At 43.3% G+C, this 17,500-nt stretch overlaps 2 protein-coding genes and 1 long non-coding RNA gene across 3 annotated transcripts in view; 2 read left to right on the top strand and 1 right to left on the bottom strand.

The window, feature by feature from the left end:
* Window positions 1-11,284, top strand: part of cratb (carnitine O-acetyltransferase b) — a 15,564-nt gene extending 4,280 nt beyond the window's left edge. Inside the window, exons 7-15 of the mRNA XM_083546594.1 lie at window positions 747-837; window positions 1,050-1,137; window positions 1,655-1,755; window positions 1,850-1,969; window positions 2,616-2,738; window positions 8,447-8,582; window positions 8,668-8,730; window positions 8,891-9,028; window positions 9,158-11,284. Of these exons, the coding sequence (XP_083402720.1) occupies window positions 747-837; window positions 1,050-1,137; window positions 1,655-1,755; window positions 1,850-1,969; window positions 2,616-2,738; window positions 8,447-8,582; window positions 8,668-8,730; window positions 8,891-9,028; window positions 9,158-9,361 (1,064 nt within the window). The 3' untranslated portion in view covers window positions 9,362-11,284. The remainder of the gene's footprint in view (window positions 1-746; window positions 838-1,049; window positions 1,138-1,654; window positions 1,756-1,849; window positions 1,970-2,615; window positions 2,739-8,446; window positions 8,583-8,667; window positions 8,731-8,890; window positions 9,029-9,157) is intronic.
* slc39a7 (solute carrier family 39 member 7) overlaps window positions 1-17,500 on the top strand; it is a 267,579-nt gene that overhangs the window by 98,169 nt on the left and 151,910 nt on the right. The gene's annotated exons all lie outside the window — the stretch shown is intronic.
* On the bottom strand, window positions 9,509-14,987 carry LOC310728790. Its single transcript, XR_014534345.1, has 2 exons — window positions 10,957-14,987; window positions 9,509-10,866 (listed from the first exon to the last, which is right to left on the bottom strand). It is a non-coding gene; the product is annotated as an uncharacterized lncRNA (long non-coding RNA).

The raw sequence follows: 17,500 nt of genomic DNA on the forward strand, positions 1-17,500 counted from the left end.
ACACACACACACACACACACACACACACACACACACGCCTGCCACAGGGTAACTCACACACACACACACACACACACACACACACACACGCCTGCCACAGGGTAACTCACACACACACACACACGCCTGCTGCAGGGTAACACACACACACACATACACACACACACACACACACACCTGATGCAGGGTAACACACACACACACATACACACACACACGCGCCTGCCGCAGGGTAACTCACACACACCCACACATATACACACGCCTGCTGCAGGGTAACTCACACACACCCACACATATACACACGCCTGCTGCAGGGTAACGCACACACACACATACACACACACACACACACGCCTGCCACAGGGTAACTCACACACACCCACACATATACACATGCCTGCTGCAGGGTAACTCACACGCACACACACACACACACACACACACACACACACACACACACACACACACAGTATATATACACACGCCTGCCACAGGGTAACCCACACACACACACACACACACACACACACACACACACATATATATATATATACACACACACACACACACACCTGATGCGGGGTAACACACACACACACATACACACACACACGCCTGCCACAGGGTAACATACACACGCCTGCCACAGGGTAACACACACACGCCTGATGCAGGGGCCTGATGTCCTCCCTACACACTATCTTGTGCACTCCATGTCTCTGTCTCTCTCTCTCGTCTCTTAGATAAGATCAATAAGGAGTCTGTGCGTCTGATAGAGAAAGGACTTTTCACGCTGTGTCTCGATTCACCCGTCATGACCATCTGTGATGAGAAGTATGAACCATTACTCAGTCTATCCTCTCTCTTTTTCCTCTCTTTCCTCCCGTTTCTCTCCTTTACTTCTCTTTGAGTTTGTTTATAATGTTTTCTCAGTAATTATTCGTCTGTCAGAACGGAGAGAATCAGCTACATGTAGAAGATGAAATGATATTTTTCACAGTGGTTTATTGATATTTGTCTAATTTCTTGTGTTTGGTGATTGACAGATACTCCAGCCGAATGGCGGCTCAGATCCTTCATGGAGGCGGGACTTACTCCAACAGTGGGAACCGCTGGTTTGATAAGACACTACAGGTGGGCGGAGCTACAGAGTGAAGGCGCTCAAAGAAAAGTTAATAAATAAACACCTATCTTTCTTTTTATCTCTCTTTTTATTGCATTCTCTTTTTTCTTTTTTTTTACACTCTTTCCATCTCTTGCGTTTTCCTTCTCTTCAATCCATCTCTCTCACTTCATCTCTCTCACTCCATCTCTTTCACTTCATCTTTCCTTCTTTCATGTCATTTTTCTCTCACTACATCTTTCTCTCACTCAAATCTTTCCTTCTCTCACTTTATCTGTCACTTCATTTTTCCTCCTTTCATTCTTTTATATCATCTCTCTCTCACTACATCTTTCTCTCTTTCACTCCCATCTTTTTTCTTTCACTTCATCTTTCACTCCATCTCTCCCTCTCTTACTCCATCTCACTCGCTTCATCTCTTTCACTTCATCTCCCTCATTCTATATTTCCCTCTCTCTTACCCCACCTCGTGCCCCCCACTTCATCTATCACCCCCCCCCCCTTCTCTCTCTCTCTCTCGCTCTGTAGTTTGTGGTCAGTGAGGATGGATCGTGGGGTCTCCTGTATGAACAGGCCACAGCTGAAGGGCTTCCTATAGCCACACTGCTGGACCACATCCTGCAGTACTGGTATACACACACACACACACACACACTGTTATTATTAAACTGTTTCTGGCGTCTCACTGACCCGTGTAAACTGTAATCATTCCACACATTTCAGTAAGAAGCCTGAGACGGTGCGAGCTCCTCTGGTTCCTCTGCCCATGCCCAAGAAGCTTTACTTCTACATCGACCGTGCCATCAAATGGGACCTGGAGATGGCCAAGCAGAACCTCAACATGTGAGTGACACACGTTCATCATACAATCATCCTTATTGTCCTGTACACCAACTCTAAATACCACGAGAACACGCTACAGCCACAACTATTGGAACACCTGATGTGCTTCTTCCACAAACTGTTACCACAAAGTTCTACACACAGTCGTATCGCTCTTTACATGCAGCAGGAAAATTTCCCTTCACTTGAATCCGGACACCCAAACAGCTCCATGAAGGATCTGCTTTCCATGGGTTAGAGTGGAAGATCTCCTGCTATAGAGCTCTAACTCTTCTGAACACTTCTGTGATGAAATGCTGACTGCACCCCAGGAACCTCCTCACCTTCTCACCTACATCACTACCTGACTTCACTAACATAGCTGTGTTATGGTCAGGTGTCCACAAACTTTTGGCGGTATCGTGTGATTCTGCAGTGTCAGACCCTCGTCTCTATTCAATATTATACATAAATAAATGGATTTATAAGATAGTGGTACAGACGTGTCTCAGACTGAAACCAGACGTCTGGGAATGTGTAGAAATATCAATTATTATTCACAATTTAGACTGTATTAATCTCCAAATCTCTCTCTCTCTCTCTCTCTCTCTCTCTCTCTCTCTCTCTCTCTCTCTCTCTCTCTCTCTCTCTCTCTCTCTCTCTCCAGCCTCATTAATGATCTGGATATCAGCTGTTTTAACTACCAGCGCTTTGGGAAGGAGTTTCCTAAAAAGCTGAGTTTGAGCCCCAACTCCTTCATCCAGTTGGCGATCCAGCTCGCGTACTACAGGTCAGCAAACCATGTGCGTTTATTCGCCTCACAGACCTCAGAAGAATGGATTCTAACAAAACCGTGTCAGAGATGATGTTTATTAACATCTACAACCCAACAAACTGTACCTCCAAACCCCACCCTTTAACTTCTAACCTCCACCTCCACCCTCCAAACCCACCCTTTAACTTCTGACCTCCACCCTCTAAACTCCTCTCTCTAACCTCTACCTCCACCCTCTAAACTCCTCTCTTTAACCTTTAACCTCCACCCTCTAAACACCTCTCTCTAACCTCTACCTCCACCCTCTAAACCTCTCTTTAACCTCCACCCTCTAAACACCTCTCTTTAACCTACACCTCTCTTTAACCTCTACCTTCACCCTCTAAACTCCTCTCTTTAACCTCCACCCTCTAAACTCCTCTCTCTAACCTCCACCCTCTAAACTCCTCTCTCTAACCTCCACCCTCTAAACTCCTCTCTCTAACCTCCACCCTCTAAACTCCTCTCTCTAACCTTCACCTCCAGCCTTCCAAACCCACCCTTTAACTTCTAACCTCCACCCTCTAAACTCCTCTCTTTAACCTCCACCCTCTAAACTCCTCTCTCTAACCTCCACCCTCTAAACTCCTCTCTCTAACCTCCACCCTCTAAACTCCTCTCTCTAACCTCCACCCTCTAAACTCCTCTCTCTAACCTCCACCCTCTAAACTCCTCTCTCTAACCTCCACCCTCTAAACTCCTCTCTCTAACCTTCACCTCCAGCCTTCCAAACCCACCCTTTAACTTCTAACCTCCACCCTCTAAACTCCTCTCTTTAACCTCCACCCTCTAAACTCCTCTCTCTAACCTCCACCCTCTAAACTCCTCTCTTTAACCTCCACCCTCTAAACTCCTCTCTCTAACCTCCACCCTCTAAACTCCTCTCTCTAACCTCCACCCTCTAAACTCCTCTCTCTAACCTCCACCCTCTAAACTCCTCTCTCTAACCTCCACCCTCTAAACTCCTCTCTCTAACCTTCACCTCCAGCCTTCCAAACCCACCCTTTAACTTCTAACCTCCACCCTCTAAACTCCTCTCTTTAACCTCCACCCTCTAAACTCCCCTCTCTAACTTCCACCCTCTAAACTCCTCTCTCTAACCTCTACCTCCACCCTCTAAACTCCTCTCTTTAACCTTTAACCTCCACCCTCTAAACACCTCTCTCTAACCTCTACCTCCACCCTTTAAACTTCTCTCTTTAACCTCCACCCTCTAAACACCTCTCTTTAACCTACACCTCTCTTTAACCTCTACCTTCACCCTCTAAACTCCTCTCTCTAACCTTCACCTCCACCCTTCCAAACCCACCCTTTAACTTCTAACCTCCACCCTCTAAACTCCCCTCTCTAACTTCCACCCTCTAAACTCCCCTCTCTAACTTCCACCCTCTAAACTCCTCTCTCTAACCTCCACCTCCACTCTCCAAACCCCACCCTTTAACTTCTAACCTCCACCCTCTAAACTCCTCTCTTTAACCTCCACCCTCTAAACTTCTATTTCTAAACTCCACCCTCTAAACTCCTCTCTCTAACCTCCACCCTCTAAACTCCTCTCTTTAACCTCCACCCTCTAAACTTCTATTTCTAAACTCCACCCTCTAAACTCCTCTCTCTAACCACCACCCTCTAAACTTCTCTCTTTAACCTCCACCCTCTAAACTCCTCTCTCTAACCTCCACCCTCTAAACTCCTCTCTCTAACCTCCACCCTCTAAACTCCTCTCTCTAACCTTCACCTCCAGCCTTCCAAACCCACCCTTTAACTTCTAACCTCCACCCTCTAAACTCCTCTCTTTAACCTCCACCCTCTAAACTCCCCTCTCTAACTTCCACCCTCTAAACTCCTCTCTCTAACCTCTACCTCCACCCTCTAAACTCCTCTCTTTAACCTCCACCCTCTAAACTCCCCTCTCTAACTTCCACCCTCTAAACTCCTCTCTCTAACCTCTACCTCCACCCTCTAAACTCCTCTCTCTAACCTCTACCTCCACCCTCTAAACTTCTCTCTTTAACCTCCACCCTCTAAACACCTCTCTTTAACCTACACCTCTCTTTAACCTCTACCTTCACCCTCTAAACTCCTCTCTCTAACCTTCACCTCCACCCTTCCAAACCCACCCTTTAATTTCTAACCTCCACCCTCTAAACTCCTCTCTTTAACCTCCACCCTCTAAACTCCTCTCTTTAACCTCCACCCTCTAAACTCCTCTCTCTAACTTCCACCCTCTAAACTCCCCTCTCTAACTTCCACCCTCTAAACTCCTCTCTCTAACCTCCACCTCCACTCTCCAAACCCCACCCTTTAACTTCTAACCTCCACCCTCTAAACTTCTATTTCTAAACTCCACCCTCTAAACTCCTCTCTCTAACCTCCACCCTCTAAACTCCTCTCTTTAACCTCCACCCTCTAAACTTCTATTTCTAAACTCCACCCTCTAAACTCCTCTCTCTAACCACCACCCTCTAAACTCCTCTCTTTAACCACCACCCTCTAAACTTCTCTCTTTAACCTCCACCCTCTAAACTCCTCTCTCTAACCTCCACCCTCTAAACTCCTCTCTCTAACCTCCACCCTCTAAACTCCTCTCTCTAACCTCCACCCTCTAAACTCCTCTCTCTAACCTTCACCTCCAGCCTTCCAAACCCACCCTTTAACTTCTAACCTCCACCCTCTAAACTCCTCTCTTTAACCTCCACCCTCTAAACTCCCCTCTCTAACTTCCACCCTCTAAACTCCTCTCTCTAACCTCTACCTCCACCCTCTAAACTCCTCTCTTTAACCTTTAACCTCCACCCTCTAAACACCTCTCTCTAACCTCTACCTCCACCCTCTAAACTTCTCTCTTTAACCTCCACCCTCTAAACACCTCTCTTTAACCTACACCTCTCTTTAACCTCTACCTTCACCCTCTAAACTCCTCTCTCTAACCTTCATCTCCACCCTTCCAAACCCACCCTTTAACTTCTAACCTCCACCCTCTAAACTCCTCTCTTTAACCTCCACCCTCTAAACTCCCCTCTCTAACTTCCACCCTCTAAACTCCTCTCTCTAACCTCTACCTCCACCCTCTAAACTCCTCTCTTTAACCTTTAACCTCCACCCTCTAAACACCTCTCTCTAACCTCTACCTCCACCCTCTAAACTTCATTCTTTAACCTCCACCCTCTAAACACCTCTCTTTAACCTACACCTCTCTTTAACCTCTACCTTCACCCTCTAAACTCCTCTCTCTAACCTTCACCTCCACCCTTCCAAACCCACCCTTTAACTTCTAACCTCCACCCTCTAAACTCCTCTCTTTAACCTCCACCCTCTAAACTCCTCTCTTTAACCTCCACCCTCTAAACTCCTCTCTCTAACTTCCACCCTCTAAACTCCCCTCTCTAACTTCCACCCTCTAAACTCCTCTCTCTAACCTCCACCTCCACTCTCCAAACCCCACCCTTTAACTTCTAACCTCCACCCTCTAAACTTCTCTCTTTAACCTCCACCCTCTAAACTTCTATTTCTAAACTCCACCCTCTAAACTCCTCTCTCTAACCTCCACCCTCTAAACTCCTCTCTTTAACCTCCACCCTCTAAACTTCTATTTCTAAACTCCACCCTCTAAACTCCTCTCTCTAACCACCACCCTCTAAACTCCTCTCTTTAACCACCACCCTCTAAACTTCTCTCTTTAACCTCCACCCTCTAAACTCCTCTCTTTAACCACCACCCTCTAAACTCCTCTCTTTAACCACCACCCTCTAAACTCCTCTCTTTAACCTCCACCCTCTAAACTCCTCTCTTTAACCTCCACCCTCTAAACTCCTCTCTTTAACCACCACCCTCTAAACTCCTCTCTTTAACCTCCACCCTCTAAACTCCTCTCTCTAACCTCCACCCTCTAAACTCCTCTCTTTAACCACCACCCTCTAAACTCCTCTCTTTAACCTCCACCCTCTAAACTCCTCTCTTTAACCACCACCCTCTAAACTCCTCTCTTTAACCTCCACCCTCTAAACTCCTCTCTTTAACCACCACCCTCTAAACTCCTCTCTTTAACCTCCACCCTCTAAACTTCTCTCTTTAACCTCCACCCTCTAAACTCCTCTCTTTAACCTCCACCCTCTAAACTCCTCTCTCTAACCTCCACCTCCACCCTCTAACCTCCACTTACCCACCTCCAAATCTTACCCTTCAACCTCCATCCTATAACCTTCTCCCTCTAATCTCCACCCTCCACTATAACCCTGCGCTCTCCTCGCAATGTTTCTGGGACTTTTTGTAGTGATTGTTTTAATATGTTGAAATAAGTGTAAACTGTCATAAACAGCAATCGAAAACAATACAAAAATAAATAAATAAAATTTAACATGTATCAGGAATTACCCTCTGCCCTCTCATGCTGCTTCATAACCCAAATCAAATAATCAAAAAATCCTGTCATTGTTAATAAATTGTGACAGGAATCTTTTTTTTATTATTTATTTACTGAGTGGTGGATCCTTTGATCTGATTAAGCTGGAGTTGTTGAAGTTAGCTCTGAACTCTCATCTGATCACTTTGAAGTGTTGTAGTACATATTAGTGAACAGCAGGGGGCTCTAAAACACCAGAGCAGCATAATGTGTGTAGGTTCAGCTCTATTTTGTAAGTGTTTAACACTTACAGTCCAGATCCATCTTCATGGTTCTTTAATTAAACACTACTCAGGAACCTGATGGATCGTAAAGGGTCTTAAGTCTAAAATGTACAAATTGAAATTCTGGCCTTTTAAAAAGTCTTAAATTTGCTGTTCTACATCCTAAATAATTCAGGTCTTCATTTTCTGATGTCCATGTAACGCTTTATTTGATGCACATTGAAATGCTTCCACAGCACTTTAGAGTGTGTTTGTTAGTTTCCCATGGTGTTGTAGTTCTTTCTTTCGTGAGTCCAAATAACTCGTAATTCGCTGTATTACGACTACAAATGAGACCAACATCTCTCTGATTGTACCACAGACACCAAACAGACTTCATTTTTCAGCTATGGGGAAGTGCAAGTTTAGCGATACATGGCTTGAAAAAAGGCTGATCGCTAACAACATATTCGTCTGTGTTTTTGATGTCCTGATAAAGGTCTTACATTTCATTCCTAATGTTCTTTAAAAAGTCTTAAATTTGACTTGGTGCAACCTGCAGAAACCCTGTGAGAGTGAGGAGACGACAGCATATAAATATCCCAGTTCCCCAAAACACTTTATATCCATGATCCCTCCAGATCAGCCTTGACTTGAACACTGAGTTGAACAATGTCTAAGTTTCGAACACGAATTAGAAGCTGTTCCATAACTGTGGTGCTTTAGAAGAGAAAACTCTGCCCCCTGTTGTAATTCACTGTTCAAGGTACCAATAAAACACCTGCACCTTTTGCTCCAAGTTGGTGTGGGGACTCACTAAAATGTCCCTAATGGACTGTAATGACTTTTCAATGCTTTATACATCAGTGGTGGTATTTTATAATCTTGATTTGGAGTCAGTGTTTTGCAGTCCTGGACTAAATGGAAATTGTTGGTGCACTTCGTTCTAGAACCTCCAGACAGTAAAACGTTACAGTAGACCATCTTGGATGTAGCAAAAGCAAAATCTTGTTTTTTGTGTCGTGTGAACAAATACATTGTGTAATAAGTGATTTGTATTGTGTGTGTGTGTGTGTGTTCAGAGTGCACGGCGAGGTGTGTGCCGCTTGCGACATCGCATCCCTCCGAATGTTCCAGGGAGGACGCACCGACTACATCCGCTCCCCGACCAATCAGACGCTGAGATTCGTTCAGGCCTTTGATGACCCCGCCCTCTCTGTGAGTCGCACGAGCCAATTGGAAATGAGGCAAGAGCGGAAATCATGTTAACGCAGCGTTAATATTTAGTGTGTGTGTGTTTCAGAGAGAGGTGAAGGTGGAGCTGTTGCGTGAAGCCGTGGAAGCTTACAGTCAGCTGACGGATCAGGTGACTGACTCCGCCCACATTTAATAGGCAGAAGAATATTATATTAAAATTCTAATTAAAGGTACAAATTGAATGCTATTAAATATGTGCTCTCCGTGTGTGTGTGTGTGTGTGTGTGTGTGTGTGTGTGTGTGTGTGTGTGTGTGTGTGTGTGTGTTAGGCACTGAAAGGACAGGGTATTGATCGCCACCTGTTGGGTTTGAAGCTGCAGGCCATCGAGGAGGGACTGAGCGTCCCCAGAATGTTCATGGACACGGCTTATGGACTCGCTACACACTGGAAACTACGCACCGGACAGGTCTTTCTCACACACACACACACACACACACACACACACACACACACACACATTTATAAAAATATGACTATTGATACTATTATAAATAATCTTATTGTTTTTATTTTGACACTGTATTTGTCCCTGCAGGTCCCCGCTAACACGGACAGCGTGATGTGTTTCGGGCCCCTGGTCCCGGACGGTTACGCCGTGTGTTACAACCCTCAGCCGGATCACGTTCACTTCTCCATCACCGCCTTCAACTGCTGCGAGGAAACCAACGCCGAGAACCTCGCCGTGACCATCCAGAGCGCCCTCCACCACCTGCACGAGTTACTGCAGCCCACTCCGTAGACACACACTCCTCCGTACACCGCGCACCCGATAAAATCAAATCATTTATTTTATTTTTTTTGCTGTCAGCTTGAAATAAAAAAGGGGGTGTGGCTCACAACGCATTACAATTCGGATGATGAGCAATAAATGTTATTTATATATATATATATATATATATACACCAAACTGCTTACGTTTAAATAGCATTAAGACGGAAAGCATATTTCTTTGAGGTTCTTGACGTGCGGCTGGCTTCGACGCGTGACTCGCTACGTTAGCATTGTAGCTTCTAACTTAAAGAGCTTCAGACACTAAACACAGCCGTATTGGGGCGTATTTTTGACAATATATCCCTTAAGGACAGAAAACACCTCATCAGCAGCTCCATTTCGACAGGTATTATTTTGCATATGAGACTTTTTCAGGTTAAAATTCACTCATTCTTTTTTTTAAACAAAAGATCAATTTAAACTTCAGTTTGAAATACGAGGCATTACTCCTCCTGAGCTGTCCAGCGGTGCTACATAAATCCACTCCTTCCTGCACAGACTGCACGTTTGACAGCTTCGTTGTAGTTCTGATGCATTGTGGGATTTCTGGCGAACGTGCGGTCCATAAATATTCGGACAGTTTTGCTCCGCTGTGCCTCGGTGTGTTTGAAAGGAAAGAATTAAAACGCCTCGACTTTCAGCTTTGATTTAAATGGTTTTACCGCAATATTTATGAGGAATTACAGCCATTTTCTTTGCCGCACAGCAACGTTTTCGCAGCAGGCTCAATAGTAATCGGACAAACGAATGATTATTTGTAAATACCTGATAGTGGAGGACGTCAGGAAAACCATGAACATCAAATTTTCCTCCCTCGAGATGTTTGACACGTTTTTACTGCAGCCTCATACAGTAGCTGCATGCTTGAGGTTCTCATAAGTGAAACACTTTTCCTTAAGGTTGAGGTTATGTGACTCTATCAAGCTCTCAGGTTACTTCCACAGCCAGTTTTGGGTCGTTATCCAAATGATCTCTTAGTAATTAATTACTTATCCATTAATTACATAACACTGCTCCTTCTCTCAGTGCTTTCACCCTTAATAAACACCAGAGATCTCGCTCCAGTGATACACTCCAATACCAAAACAACACCTTCTTTAATAATAAACAATATGATCTGCTTTGGATCATGAGCCCTTCCTTACCTTCTCCATTTTTGAGTGGAGAATTCTGGGAAGTTCATCTTACTTTCATCTATCCAGAGATTTTGATTGCTGCCAGAGGTGTGTGTCTTGACCTCTTCGAGTTCATGAAGGCGTTTTGATTTGACGATGATACGCCTACCTCCTCCAGAGAATCCATTGACTTGGGTAGATGTTCTAAAGATGATAAACAAGGATCATCCACCTTTTTTGTCTTCAGTGGTCTTCCCAGGGTTTTTTTAAAGAATATACAAGTTTTTGCTGTTTCTTTATGATTAGTCAGTTTTGATAAGTTTGTAAGATCATGACCTCCCTAACGTTCATTCATCACCTCTTTGGTCCATGTAGCGAGAGCTTTCATGAACAGCATCTACTCGATATCTAGTTTTTTAATCTTTGTCCTCATACAAACAGGCTCCACCTGACAAATTTTTATCAGTCAAATGTGGTATTACCTTTGAGCTTTTGTGCAAATTCAGATCCATTGTGCTGGTCTACAGAGACAGAATCCCCCCCCCCCACCCGAAAAAAAAAAACCCGCACACACACGGCAATGTCCAAATACTTATGGACCCAACTCTGTGTTTGAGAAGTGCATGTTTGATTCCACTATTAGACAAATAATATACAGATGTATGCTTTGATCTGAAATTCTCGCCTTGCTTTTGGGGTTTGTATTTGATAGAGACGGGTTTTGTGTACACTCCATTTTGGGGGGAAAATAAAAACGAAATGATGTATTTTGCCAATTCATTTGTCTAGAATTTTTTTTTTACATATTGTATTTACTAAAGTCAACAAATTCACAGGCAAAATAAATCAAATATACTCTCCATGGACCAGCATATGGGGACACCTGACTTTTCCACCCATATGCGCTTCTTCTCCAAACAGTTTCCAAAAAGTTGGAGGTACACAATTATATAGAACGTCTTTGGGTGCAGCATGAAATCTTCCCTTCGCTTGAGCTACAAAACCAAATCCAGCATGACGATGCTCCTTTGCACAAATCCAGCTCCATGAAGATCTGCTTTCCAAGAGTTGGAAGATGTGAAAGATCTCTTGCTAGAGAGTTCCAATCCTATTGTACATGATGAATGTGAACACTGACTGAACCCCAGGCCTCCTCACCTCACCTACAACCTAACGTTACTAACAGCCTTGTGAATTAATGAATCTCATGCACATCTTCACAAAAATCTTGTGGAACTTTAATAGTGAGGATCATACAGTACACCCTAAAATATCGCTTAAACTACATGTACACTTTTTTCAAAGGAGGGAAGGAAAATGTGTACTAGAAAATACAACTAAATGAGATGATCACGGAGTCTTCTATACTACAGTCTGTTTGTGCTCAAGATGTTGGATTCCAGTTCAGAAGGTTGTGAGTTCAAATCCCACCAAGATGCAACCGCTAGGCTCTTAAACAAATCCACTAACCCTCAACTACCATGCTGCCTCAGATCTTTTAACATTGCTTGACTGATCCCACATTCTCTTGGGGGAATAGGTAGGTATACAGTATCTTACAAAAGTGAGGACACCCCTCACATTGCAGCAACTATTTTAGTATCTTCTCAAAAGGCAATACTATAGAAATGAAACATTTTAGAGTATCAATGTGCAGCTTGTACAGCAGTCCAGATTTTCTGTCCTCTGAAAATAACTCGACATACAGACATTATTGTCTAAATAACTGGCAACAAAAGTGACTACACCTTCCGTAATAACAGCTTTACGTCATGTAATAATGCAAAGCCACGTCCTATTCATCATGTTCATGTTTTAGTCTGCTTGACAGGACCATGTCTGATAAATGCTATGAATGTAAATGTAAAACATTTGTTCTTATCATTATTACTGTATTAAAAATATTGTTACTGTTATAGCGCCTACTAGAGGACTTACCTTTACAGCGTTTGGCAGACAACCTTATCCAGAGAAACTTACAATTATTGCAAGTTTACAGTTGAGCATTAAGGTCATTGCTCAAGAGCCCAGCAGTGGTCGTTTGATGGGGTTGGGCTTTGAAACTATGACCTTTCTTTTACAAGTCCAACAGCTTATCCACTGTGCTACCACTTTCCCCAGAGGACACCAGGTCGGTATGAACAGCCACTGCTTGACTTTATTAAAGTAGCTATAATTGAGCCTATTTCAGGTGGATTAATGTAAACAGCAGGAAGACTACTATCATCTTCATCATCTTCATCCAGAGTGATTTGCAATTTTTTTTATGTATACAACTCAGCAGTGAAGGGTTAAAATCCTTGCTTAAGGACCCACAGTGGAAGCTTGGTGGTGCTGGGACTTGAATGAATCACCTTTTAAGCAGACATCTCAACCACTGAAATACCACTTCCTTTACCCCATTGTACCTCATCATGTATCTGGTTTTAAAACACAGTAAAGGCCATATCCTGTTGAAGGTGCGTTCCTCAAAAAAGCTGATATTTTGCAGAACCGAAAGCCTGCATCTGTCATTGAGTACTACTGAATCTTAGAACTTGGTGGAATGTTCCATCAAAAGTTCATCGTTCTTACCCGCAACAGTGGAAATTCCATCATAAACCATCACTACGTTTAAAATCGGAACACAGCAGAACAGCTGACTGTAGAAAACTGTAGAAAGGATATTACTCTTAATCACACACTCCGGTGCTCGTGGAATGTGTTTAATGTGTTGGTAATCGTTTTATAATCACACTCTTGGTGCCACCAAGATGAGGATGGGTTCCCTTTTGAGTCTGGTTCCTTTTAACGTTTCTTCCTCATACACTCTAAGGTAGTTTAGCACAGTCGCCCCAGGCTTGGTATAATTCCAGAGGTAATTGAACCTGTTTTAAAAGTAATAAACTCTTCCATCATCACTGGTTATGTACCTAAATCCTTTAAACTGGCAGTTATTAACCCTCTAATTACCTGACCTTCACCCTGTTAACTGTCCAACTACAGTCCAATATCAAACCTCCCCTTTATCTCCCAGATTCTATAAAAGGTTCTAGAACAGCAGTTCTGCTCACATCTACTTAGGAATAACATTGTCAGCTAGTTAAAGTGGTAAATGACTGTTATTGGCCTCTGATCAGGGTTTTGTCTTTTTACATGGGCTTCCCTCTTGAGTCTGGTTCCTCGCAAGGTTTCTTCCTTATGCACCTCGGGGAGTTTTTCCTTGCCACAGTCGTCACCGGCTCACTCATCAGGGATAAACTTACAGTTATAAAGAATATCTTGTTCATTTTTATCACCACCTTATCTGTGTAGAGCCAGGTAGCATGGAGGGGATCTACATTTGCCCCGTGCAGACTCACCACTGCTGTCCCACAAGTCTTGGTACTTGGTCCCCTCCTTTTCTCCCTCTATACCCACTCCATTGGTGAAGTCATATCCTCACATGGGTTTTCTTTTCTTCTTTCCTCAGATACCACAGCTTCCGCTCGAAAATCTGAATGCTTGACAGACATATCTTCATGGATGAGTGCTCACCAACTAAAACTCAACCCCAGCAAAACAGAACTGCTAGTCATCCCAGGTGATTCATCTCCAGGTCAAGATATGACACTCTGCTCTCCACTTCAGCCACTACTCATAACCTTGGGGTAACTATGGACAATCAACTGTCCTTCTTCTTACATTCGCTAATTTTGCTCATTCCTGTCGATTTCTTCTCTACAACATTCGAAGGATTCGACCATTTCTGTTCACACAGGCTGCCCAGGTGCTTCTTCAGTCTCTTGTCATTTCAAGACTGAACTACTGCAACTCTTTGCTGGCAGGTCTTCCTCCTCCGCTATTCGACCACTGCAAATGATCCAAAACGCAGCTGCACGACTTGTGTTCAATCTGCCCAAGTTCTCCCACACCACCCCACTGCTGCGTTCCCATCACTGGCTTCCGGTAGCTGCACGTATCAGATTCAAAACACTGATGCTTGCCTACAAGGCCAAAAATGGACCAGCACCATCTTACCTCAGAGACCTCATCACATCTCGCACTGCACCACACTGTCTGAGATCCTTCAGCACTGCTCGACTGGTACCAACTTCTCTCAGAATGAGAGGTAAGTATACTTCAAGGCTCTTCTCTGTTCTGTCCGTACAGCAGACCTGACTATCTTCAAGCGACAACTGAAGACCTTCATCTTCCTGAAACACTTAAATTAGCACTTTTCAAGTTTGCTTTGTAGAATTTAAGAGTTATATGTATATTCAATTTGTAATATTGCGTACCAGTGTAGATTTATTCATTACTAGAGACTCAAAGCACTTTTGTACGTCGCTCTGGATAAGGGCGTCTGCTAAATGCCGCAAATGTAAATGTAAATGAGACTGATTTGATACAATGTTTATTGTTCAAAGCGCAATACAAATAAAAAATGAATTGAATTGATCATCAGGTGGATAAATTCACATAATTTGCTTATATTTAAATATTTACATTCTGTAAAGCTGCTTTGAGAAAATGTGTATTGTGAAAAATGCTATACAAATAAAGTTGAATTGAATTGAAGGCTAAGGCCGTGTCTACAATAATAGGTTTTTGTTTGAAAACTTTACACTAAGATGGAGTTTTCAGTGTGTTAGCATGCTTTTAAATGTAACTTTTTAAAAACGCTTTCCAAAGTGAATACATTTGAGAATGCTGTTTCCGGGTAACAGTGTGGACTGTGAAAACGGAGTTATCTTTTTAGTGGTTTTTAATAGTTTAATCTTTTGAGCTAGCCTGGGTCAGTGTAGGGTATAGAAGAGATTTTCTTGCAATCATTTACACCATCTCCACCAATCTCTACTAATCTCCATCAGTCTCCACCATCTCCACTAATCTCCATCAGTCTCCACCATCCCCACCAGCTCCACTAATCTCCATCAGTCTCCACCATCTCCACTAATCTCCATCAGTCTCCACCATCTCCACTAATCTCCATCAGTCTCCACCATCCCCACTAGTCTCCATCAGTCTCCACCATGCCCACCAGCTCCACTAATCTCCATCAGTCTCCACCATCCCCACCATCTCCACTAATCTCCATCAGTCTCCACCATCCCCACTAATCTCCATCAGTCTCCACCATCCCCACTAATCTCCACTAATCTCCATCAGTCTCCACCATCCCCACTAATCTCCATCAGTCTCCACCATCCCCACAATCTCCACTAATCTCCATCAGTCTCCACCATCCCCACTAATCTCCATCAGTCTCCACCATCCCCACTAATCTCCATCAGTCTCCACCATCCCCACCATCTCCACTAATCTCCATCAGTCTCCATCATCCCCACTAATCTCCACTAATCTCCATCAGTCTCCACCATCCCCACCATCTCCACTAATCTCCATCAGTCTCCACCATCCCCACCATCTCCACTAATCTCCATCAGTCTCCACCATCCCCACCAGCTCCACTAATCTCCATCAGTCTCCACCATCCCCACCATCTCCACTAATCTCCATCAGTCTCCACCATCCCCACTAATCTCCATCAGTCTCCACCATCCCCACCATCTCCACTAATCTCCATCAGTCTCCACCATCCCCACTAATCTCCATCAGTCTCCACCATCCCAACTAATCTCCATCAGTCTCCACCATCCCAACTAATCTCCATCAGTCTCTACCATCCCCACTAATCTCCATCAGTCTCTACCATCCCCACCAGACAAACACAACATAAAACTAACTACACAAACATACAAACAATAAGAAAAAAAATAGAAATAAAAGAAACAGAAAGTTAAGAATAGGTGAAAGGAGAAAAAGAATGGAAAAAAGAAGAAAGAGAGAGAATGGAAAGAAAAGCTTGTTTATACTTGCCTTGGAGAACTGATAAAGTTTTATCCGAAGTGTATTAAGTACATTTCATGATCATACAAAGTGCACCCTTTTTTGAAAAATAAGGAACAGATAATTTTGTGACCATTTTAATATTAAGCATGAAAAGAAAAGACAGCATTAAAGCAGAGGTACATTAATATACCGGGACCAGTATTTAAGGTATAACTTGTGTTAATACAATGTTATATTCTGGTATATAAAATGCACCCTTGTTAAAAAAGTAAAGAGCAGATCATTTTATATCAACTTTGACATCAAGCTTCAAAAGAAAAGACAGCATTAGACCAGAGAAACATTAATAAACATTTAGAGTGTAACTATTTTGTGTGTGTGTGTGTGTGTGTGTGTGTGTGTGTGTGTGTGTGTGTGTGTGTGTGTGTGTGTGTGTGTGTGTGTGTGTGTGTGTGTGTGTGGGGAGGGTGTGTGTGTCACACTTAGACGTACTGAGGCCGAGTTTCGAGAGTGGATTGTTTTATGGTTTGAGGGTCCCTGTGAAGTCAACCAGATAAGCCAAGGGGTTATCTGGCTTTCAGGGTTGTGTGTGTGTGTGTGTGTGTGTATACTGTGTAAGGTATAGAGACTGGCTTGCGTTATCATTTAAATGCTGCTTTGAAGTCAGCTGGAGAGGTCAGGGATTATTTTTTTAGATAGGGTATAGAGGAGATTTTCTTGCAATCAGTTATGCAATTTTCGTCAGTCTTCACCATCTCCACCAATCTCCACTAATCTCAACCAATATCCGTCAGTCTTCACCATCTCCACCAATCTCCACTAATCTCAACCAATATCCGTCAGTCTTCACCATCTCCACCAATCTCCACTAATCTCAACCAATAATTATCAGTCTTCACCATCTCCACAATCTGCATCTGTCTCCACAATCACCACTAATTTCCATAAGTCTTAACCATACCCACTAATCTCCATCAGTCTCCACCATCTCCACTAATCTCCAACAATCGTAAAGAGTTAGTTTGAGTTACTATAGCCTTCCTGTCAGCTTGAGCTACTCAAATGATTCTCCTCAGGTCTCTCACATCGATGTTTTTTTAATGTTTTTCACAGCATGCGGTGTGAACTCAAAATTCTATTGTGTAAACATCCAAGCAGTTTCTTGAAAAGCATCCCAT

Source organism: Silurus aristotelis, assembly GCF_946808225.1.
Source record: "Silurus aristotelis genome assembly, chromosome: 7".
Lineage (NCBI taxonomy): Eukaryota > Metazoa > Chordata > Actinopteri > Siluriformes > Siluridae > Silurus > Silurus aristotelis.